Source organism: Polypterus senegalus, chromosome 3 (genome assembly GCF_016835505.1).
Source record: "Polypterus senegalus isolate Bchr_013 chromosome 3, ASM1683550v1, whole genome shotgun sequence".
NCBI lineage: Eukaryota > Metazoa > Chordata > Cladistia > Polypteriformes > Polypteridae > Polypterus > Polypterus senegalus.
The window spans coordinates 25,449,827-25,459,413 of record NC_053156.1 but is presented as its reverse complement, the minus strand read 5'-3'; the positions used below and the strand labels follow the sequence as shown (position 1 = coordinate 25,459,413).

The window sequence follows — 9,587 nt, the reverse complement described above, 5'->3', positions numbered from 1 at the left end:
TTATTATTATTATTATTATTATTATTATTATTATTATTATTATGTTATATATCTGTTATAACTTCATTGTTATCACTCTTTAAATTAATATTGTTCTTTATCATTATGCTGCTGCTGGAGTATGTGAATTTCCCCTAGGGATTAATAAAGTATCTATCTATCTATCTATCTATCTATCTATCTATCTATCTATCTATCTATCTATCTATCTATCTATCTATCTATCTATTATATAGTACCTTTCATATCTATCTATCTATCTATCTATCTATCTATCTATCTATCTATCTATCATACAGTGCATTTCTATCTATCCATCTATTATATAGTACCTTTCACATCTATCTATCTATCTATCTATCTATCTATCTATCTATCTATCTATCTATCTATCTATCTACAGTGCATCCGGAAAGTATTCACAGCACATCACTTTTTCCAGATTTTGTTATGTTACAGCCTTATTCCAAAATGGATTAAATTCATTTTTTTCCTCAGAATTCTACACACAGCACCCCATAATGACAAAGTGAAAAAGGTTTACTTGAGATTTTTGCAAATTTTTTAAAAATAAAAAAATTGAGAAAGCACATGTAAGTTTTCACAGCCTTTGCCATGAAGCTCAAAATTGAGCTCAGGTGCATCCTGTTTCCCCTTATGATCATTGAGATGTTTCTGCAGCTTCATTGCAGTCCACCTGTGGTAAATTCAGTTGATTGGACATGATTTGGAAAGGCACACACCTGTCTATAGAAGGTCCCACAGTTGACAGTTCATGTCAGAGCACAAACCAAGCATGAAGTCAAAGGAATTGTCTGTAGACCTCCAAGACAGGATTGTCTCGAGGCATAAATCTGGGGAAGGTTACAGAAAAATTTATGCTGCTTTGAAGGTCCCACAGTGCACAGTGGAGCACAGTGGCCTCCATCATTCGTAAGTGGAAGAAGTTTGAAACCACCAGGACTCTTCTTAGAGCTGGCCGGCCATCTAAACTGAGCGATCGGGGGAGAAGGGCCTTAGTGAGGGAGGTGACCAAGAACCCGATGGTCACTCTGTCAGAGCTCCAGAGGTCCTCTGTGGAGAGAGGAGAACCTTCCAGAAAGAAAACCATCTCTGCAGCAATCCACCAATCAGGCAGGTATGGTAGAGTGGCCAGACGGAACCCATTCCTTAGTAAAGGCACATGGCAGCCCGCCTGGAGTTTGCCAAAAGGCACCTGAAGGACTCTCAGACCATGAGAAACAAAATTCTCTGGTCTGATGAGACAAAGATTGAACTCTTTAAAGAGACAAAGATTGAACACGTTTGGAAGAAACCAGGTACCGCTCATGACCAGGCCAATACTATCCCTACAGTGAAGCATGGTGGTGGCAACATCATGCTGTGGGGATGTTTTTCAGCGGCAGGAACTGGGAGACTAGTCAGGATAAAGGGAAAGATGACTGCAGCAATGTACAGAGACATCCTGGATGAAGACCTGCTCCAGAGCGCTCCTGACCTCAGACTGGGACAACGGTTCATCTTTCAGCAGGACAACGACCCTAAGCACACAGCCGAGATATCAAAGGAGTGGCTTCAGGACAACTCTGTGAATGTCCTTGAGTGGCCCAGCCAGAGCCCAGACTTGAATCCGATTGAACATCTCTGGAGAGATCTTAAAATGGCTGTGCACCGACGCTTCTCATCCAACCTGATGGAGCTTGAGAGGTGCTGCAAAGAGGAATGGGTGAAACTGGCCAAGGATAGGTGTGCCAAGCTTGTGGCATCATATTCAAAAAGACTTGAGGCTGTAATTGCTGCCAAAGGTGCATCGACAAAGTATTGAGCAAAGGCTGTGAATACTTATGTATGTGTGATTTCTCAGTTTTTTTATTTTTTAATAAATTTTCAAAAATCTCAAGTAAACTTTTTTCACGTTGTCATTATGGGGTGTTGTGTGTAGAATTCTGAGGAAAAAATGAATTTAATCCATTTTGGAATAAGGCTGTAACATAACAAAATGTGAAAAAAGTGATGCACTGTGAATACTTTCCGGATGCACTGTATCTATCTATATTTTTGTTTCTAAACAAGAGATCAAAGCAATTTACCCAAGCACCGCACAAAGGATATGTGCTGTGCCTATAAGTGCCATCTTCTTCACTTCGTTAGCTGATGGATGGCCAGGAAGCATCTTTAGGTTCTGATCAAATCTAATGCTCCTACTGACACAACTTTCGTTTTACAGTTCCACATCCTGCTGATCTCGATTTCCAGGTTCTTGATGTTTGAATCATCTGGAACAGCTACGGCGCTCAACAGGTGAGTTTCCTTTTTTTTGTCCTGCAGCATGATGTCAGCTAAAATGATTCTGTCGGTAATTATTGGTATGTCCCACATGATGATGGTATCATTGAAGTTAACATCCTTGTCATCTTCATGTTCATAGTACTTATCTGGCACCCAGATGCTTGCACATAGCACAGTGAACACAACTGTCCACTTTATTATGTCTGTGTGTATTGTCACACATGTGCGCATGGGAGTCAGCTAGAGAGCTCGAAGGAACATAATTCCATACCAGACCAGGGGGTGGCGAAGTGCCCTGATCCCTTCTCTCTTTCTACTGCAAATTCCACCCGGCCTCCATGACATCACTTCTGGGTATGAGCCCGATGACATCACATCCAGTCCAGAGGACGCCACTTCTGGTCACGAGCCGGATGATGTTACTTCCAGTCCTGAGGATGCCAATTCCTGGCAAGAGCCTGATGACGCCACTTCTGGTCTATTGGATGCCACTATTTCTGGTCACAAGCCTGATGACATCACTTCCAGTCCAGAGGATGCCATTTTCCGGTCATGAGCCCGATGGCGTCACTTCTTGTCATGAGCCCGATGACCTCACTTCTGGTTCCGTTCATAATGACCTCACTTCCTCTGCCATACTTTTAAAACCCTCCATCTCAACCTCACCAGGCAGTTCTGTTTTGGACTCCAATCTCTACACAATTGTGCCCCAAACCTTTTTTGGCTCTTTGTCTCATATTTTTGATGGTTTATTATTATTATTATTATTATTATTGTTGTTGCTATTTGTGCTAGTGTGGGAGTGTCATCTACTAGCTGTGCTACCCATCTAAGACAAGTTGAATTCTAAGTAATCAATGCAAACCGCACAATTTTGATTTGATACATGGGTTGTCCATTTATAATAATACGCACCCGATTCCACTCTTTCATAGAGGCCTCTTCATTTTTGCATAGAGCCGCCCATTTTCATCACTTCTTCTCGGGGTCACTTGTCAAACTGACCACTCTAATAGTTGAAGAGATTTGCAGGTAAAATGTGGCGGTGGTTGCAAACCACGTTGGCCTGGTTTAGCGACACTAGCCTACTCATCTTGGGGTTTTGGTTTCCTGACATTTGCGTTGATTGATTGTTATTTTCACTCCTCCATTATCAGTCATTAGCATTGCAGCTATAAACTTCACCCATGTGGCCTGAGCGGGCGCAAGAAAGTCACTACCACGCTGCTGTCGCCAGGGTATAATTCTGGACAACAAAAAGGCCAATAAGACAAATTTTCTTATTTTCAGAGTCTAATTTGGTATTTTTAATAATCATTTTTGACTTTGTGACCCTTCTTCTATATGTTTTGACAATTTTTACAAAGTTTCTTCCTAACTTTAGCGACCAGATGTACACACTGATTCTGTCTATCCAGTGTTGGATGAATTCAGTGTTAACATTTGGAGTGCACTACTGAAATATTTTTTGTAAAGTATAAATTGCATTGCATTTGTCATTCCAACAGATGACGCATTATAAACATTTTGATTTGATTTGGTATACTTTGTTAATCCCTGAGGGGAAATTGTCTTTTCACATGACCTTTGTATCACTGATCTTTAGGAATCCAATACCAAATGGTATATAACAGAGACATAGTAACCCGATGAAAGTGTCCCTCGCTGTAGCTTGTGGAATGGGTTGTGGCTTAACATGAATCTACTTAAACATTTAACTCCACCCATAAACCACATGTGCCACGCCCCATTCTTCATGCTGGTAGTGATAGTTGTCAGACTACAGCGACTGTAGGCATGATACACCTGGTTTCTTTTTAAACACGTTAAAGTAAGCAGTGCAGTTAAATTTTCAAGGTGTGGGTTGTTAATGATATTAACTAAATACTGAATAAAGTGAACCATATGTTAGTGCCACTAAGCTTGGTTTCTGCATAACTTTTTATTCATGTCCTCTGTGATAAACAGTAAATAGTTTTTTTCCTTCTTTTGACACACAACAGAATGAACTCTTAGATGTCCTTCTCTCCAAGTGCAGCACACCTGTGATTGGAACGCTTCTTTCCATAAATGTTGACGCCCCTTGCCCCACCTCTTTGTGCCGATTGGTCATTTGATTACATTTAGTTTTAGAGCGATTAAAGTGCAGTCTTGAATCAAAATGCCAAACTGACGGAGCTACCGCCAAACGAAATACAATTTTCTTTTAGTTATGGCACCGTGATCGATGGATGTGAATGGAGATGATTTTGTATTGCATTTTGAATTGACATGAAAGTGACTCATTTGGTTGATATGTCTTTAATTAAGATACGATAAAATCGTGCAAAAATGAAATAGCCTATTTGCATATGTATTGCATTTAAAAACAGTTAACATGTTGGATTGCATTTGATTTTGGCACAAATAATCTTCCATGGCACTGAGAAACTGTAAGTTGGTTACCCATTACTTGTTCCCTGAAAAAGGCCTTGTTGTATTACTCTAAAAATTTTAAATAGTTTTTAGGGTTTCTTTTTAGAAAAACTAAACATTTCATTTAACCTCTGGCAGTTTTCCATTTTCCTTTTTTCCATTTCAAGTCATTCACTGGATTTGAACTGCTTAAATTTCAATAAAAGGAGGCTTTCTGAAACTTTAGACCTCACAAGTGCTTCTGCTCCAAAGACCTACAAGTCCCATCCCTTGAAGAATCTTCTCTGTATGAACTGACCAACAATCGGGAATGGGTGGTCATTCAGGGACTCGCAGCTCCACCTCAGTGCCTTTTTCTACCAGTAACTAACAATTTTGTAACTGGCAGCTGAGTCCATTTATTTATTTTTTTTCCTTTGTTAAAATGAGTCTCCTCTGAGAAGGTGCCACGGCTCTTTACCTTGTCCTGCTCTTTTCCTCTGTGTCTCTCTCTCTCTTTCTATCTATCCTGGGATGCTGGATCCTGGATGTGGCAGTGCTACCTACACCTCCATCTTGTTGCCCTGCAGTACTGGCAATGGAACTAACAAAATTCGCAATACAGGAATGCAGCACAGTGACAGGTGCTTCTGCTCCAGGAGAACTCCAATGAGATCATCATAGGTGTGAAACGTGCACGTTGTCCTTATGGATTTGTCTCCACGTGCTCTGATTGTGTCTGCACATCCCAAAACATACAGAACGTGTTATTGTGTAGCTCTAAGTGGGCCCTGTGTGTGCATGTGTGAGTGTGTGTGCACGCGCCAGGGATGGACTGCCTGGCTTCTCTCTTGCTCCTCATACTCCAAGAGGACACTTCATGTAGCATCTTATTGAACTAAGCCAGTGTTTCTCAACCTTTAAGTATTTGCAACCCAAGTTTTCATAACAGTTTTAATCGCAACCCCCTAAGGTTTTTTTGAAAGGAGCCCACTAAGATCTACACTAATAATAACATCTATGGCAGAGCGACGGGCACTAAGCAAACTCCTGTCAATCATGAAGAATCCACTGCATCCACTGAACAGGATCATCTCCAGGCAGAGGAGCAGCTTCAGCGACAGACAGACTGCTGTCACCATCCTGCTCCACTGACAGACTGAGGAGACCCCACACTATGCGATTCTTCAATTCCACCCGGGGGAATAAATGCTAACATTATTCAAAGTTATTGTCTGCTTTTACATGCATTTTTATTACTCTTTAATTTAATATTTTTTTTTGTATCAGTATACTGCTGTTGGATTATGTGAATTTCCCCTTGGGATTAATAAAGTATCTATCTATCTATCTATCTATCTATCTATCTATCTATCTATCTATCTATCTATCTATCTATCTATCTATCTATCTATCTATCTATCTATTATCCTAACCTGCTCCAATAGGCATAGTGACTGCCTGTCCCAGTGCAATGTCACATCTGGCCTTGTAATTTCAGGTGTTATCCTAATGTCCACATATTTAGGGATGTAGGAACAGAGCTGGAGTGCCTTCAAGAAACTCCACACAGGCACAGGGAGAATATGCAGACTCCACACAGTTGTGGTAATTTGGGTCCATAAGGCAACAGTACTAACTGGTGCACCACCTTGCCACCCATAGCTGTCTCTTTCGTGAACTTTAAATACCCAGCCTAGAACATGTCTGACCCCTAGAGGCCACTAGCGGTGCTACACTTCTGTGGAACTGATGACTTCATTGTTATCACTCTTTAAATTAATATTGTTCTTTATCATTATGCTGCTGCTGGAGTATGTGAATTTCCCCTGGGGATTAATAAAGTATCTATCTATCTATCTATCTATCTATCTATCTATCTATCTATCTATCTATCTATCTATCTATTATATAGTGCCTATCATATCTATCTATCTATCTATCTATCTATCTATCTATCTATCTATTATATAGTACCTTTCACATCTATCTATCTATCTATCTATCTATCTAATAGCAATTTGTTCTTTTTTAATTAATGATATATCATAGATGCATATTTTATTATACCTACTTAACTTTTATCGACATTTATCTAACTCTATATTTATTGTTCTAGTATCAGAATGTAGTTTAAGTTAATTTGTTTTGGTTTCAATAGATGTATTTTTCATATTTTTGATTCTTGTTTTCTTTTTTTCATATCTTCGCGCTCCCCTTTTTGTTACTTCGCGCTCCCCTAGGTGAGCCCGCCCCACAGTTTGAGAACCACTGAACTAAGTATTGGATCTTCATGGAGGGATCTTAACATATGCTTAGTCGTTTCAAAAATGTTTGCATACTTGTACATATTATCTCAGATTGTCTTTTGGGGTATTGGTTTATAGAGTTTATTTATTATAAAACCAGTTTGTTTACGTATTCGTGAATTATGCACTGAGAGAGGCATTGGGACTCCACAGACCTGACTGCCGGTGTTGCTGGCCTCAAGTCTAGGGGGCACCTGGACCAGGTACGAGCCACTGTTGCTCCAGGGTGTCCTCTCAGCCATATGCTGTCAAAAGCATAAAAGAAGGAGGCAGCGGTCACGAGTCCCAGACCATATTTCTCTCATTGTATTTTCTTTTATTTTCATTTACCCAGAAATATACAAATGCTTCAGTCTCTGCATTGGTCAACATGACGATCAGTTATACAATGGTGCATGCCCATTTCTTCTGCAGAGCAATAGTGTAAACACATTTACTTTGTGTTGGGAACTATCAAGAAGTACCTGATTAGAAACCAATGTCCCCAGATCTCGTTACAGGCAGTTCTGTATCACCCCATTGTATGTGGATGAGATATTAATAAAAGCAGTCTGATTATTCAAAGCAGGAGATTCTTTTACAAGACATCTAATCATTTATGTCCTGTAGATAGCCATGAACAATAACCTCCAGCAGAATTTCCCGGGAAATTTTCCTTTTCTTTAAAACACTGAATTCTAGCCCATTCTCGATTGCTCGAATTTGACTCGGTGTCTGCCTTGATTGTGTCTTGCGATGTCTGGCATCGCTTCCAGTTGCAGAATGTGTTGCTGTCGGGGTAAGCGGCGGGCATCGGAAGGAGATGTAAACGATAAGATGGACACATATCGGTACGACAAGCACAGATCTCAGTTTCCACCTCAGCTTGACACCATCTACTCGAAGCGGCGTGTAATTAAAGCAAATCCGCTCTGCTGGTTTTCCAAAAAACTCCGCTGAAACGGCCAAACTGCATGTAGTCACTCGGACAGCCACGCCTTCCGTGGGAGGTGGGTCCGTGTGCGGGGGCGGGGCTGGCCTAGATTAGATGGAGACGCCCACTTGTGCCGCTAGTACCATGGAAAACAACGCCGGGCTTTTGGGGGAATAACGACAAGGGAATATAAAAAATAAGAAAAACTCAATTCAAAATAGAGAATTCTATTCTTAAGCTACGTCAGAAAAGACGCAGAGAAAGACCGAATGGCTACCATCGCTCGCCTTTTGCTTGAATGTCTGTCTTCGGGCAGCTGAACCCCCCGGAGTATGTGATGGAGAGGCGCCCCACCGCCCTAACTTCTCGCTGACATTTAGGTCGCATCTGTTTGCAGAAGAGATGGCAGCAAGACTGGCGGCAGCGGCTGTGGGCTGCGTTCTGTGGGGTAAGTGTGCATGGCCGCCAAAACGGAGACCCCCACACCTCCTCCTCTTTCTTCAGGGGCAGTGCGGGGGCACGTGCTCCATTCCTTCAGCCGATGTGGGTTCTCCTCTAGGCTCTCGAACATAAGTGTAGACTTTTTTTTTAATTATTATTTTCGTCGTTCTCAGCTCGTGGCCATTACATACAATTCGCGCTTACTTGACGCCAGCTTCCTCGCCGGTGCGGTTCCTCCGTCCGCTGAACCTCCGTACATTTCGGGCTGTTTTCACGCGACGGGCTGCCACATTTAGTTGGCTAAACGCTTGCAAATCCATTTCCTACTTAATGAGGATTTTACTAGTGATCTGGAATTATCTAATGTTATTTATATAATAATGGCTTGGTGAGGGCATCAACTCGTTCTTATACAAGGTGGTCTGTTATTGTAGACGAATGGTACATTTATTTTATTTTTCGGTTCCGATTCAGCTTATGTGTTAACGCACCATGAGATCTGTGCACTGCTCTCCCTCAGTAATTAGCGCTGCACTCATCTACTTTGCTTCTCATTACTCCACCATCTTTCGTCGCGATCATATGATACCGATATAATTAGAGTCACACCTGGGTGGCACCAGCCTTGTGCCAAGTGCTATCAGGGTAGGCATGGTGCTAAAGAAGAGAGGCTTTGAAAACGTCAGCCCTCTTGTTAATTCCGTTTATTCTCGTATAGCGCCATTACCGAAGGAATGCATCGAGAGCTCTTATACAGATTTACAAATCTCAAACGGCATCATAAAATTAGGAAAGCCGTAAGGCGTTCTGACAGATGGCCAGTGTAGGGAACAGTAAACAGGAATTCATAAAGTTGAGGTAAGTGTGCTACCCTAAGCAAAATTTATAACTATAAAATAATCAGTATTGTTTCTGTCAGTGTACTCATTTTAACATAAACCTACACTAGTACAGAAATCAGCAGAGCTGGGATCAAACTAGTACTATGAGCAAAATATATTCATATTAAAAGAATACCCGTACTCTACCATGGTGTGTTCATTTTTCCATAAATTTAAAATATACAGAGATCAGTAGAATTGGGATTGATTGGTTCACTACTTTAAGCAAAATGTATCAATATTAAAAGAATACCTGTATTCTACCATATTGTATTGGTCTCCATATTATTGTAGGTTTATAGCAAAATTTAATAACGTTGGGATCAGCTTACTAATGTAAGCAGAATTTATTTATAGTAA

At 40.9% G+C, this 9,587-nt stretch overlaps 1 protein-coding gene across 1 annotated transcript in view; it reads left to right on the top strand.

The window, feature by feature from the left end:
- Window positions 1-7,850: 7,850 nt before the first annotated feature.
- The window catches only part of igsf8 (immunoglobulin superfamily, member 8), a 49,169-nt gene continuing 47,432 nt past the window's right edge, over window positions 7,851-9,587 (top strand). Inside the window, exon 1 of the mRNA XM_039746816.1 lies at window positions 7,851-8,353. Coding sequence (XP_039602750.1) covers window positions 8,308-8,353 — 46 coding nt within the window. The 5' untranslated portion in view covers window positions 7,851-8,307. The remainder of the gene's footprint in view (window positions 8,354-9,587) is intronic.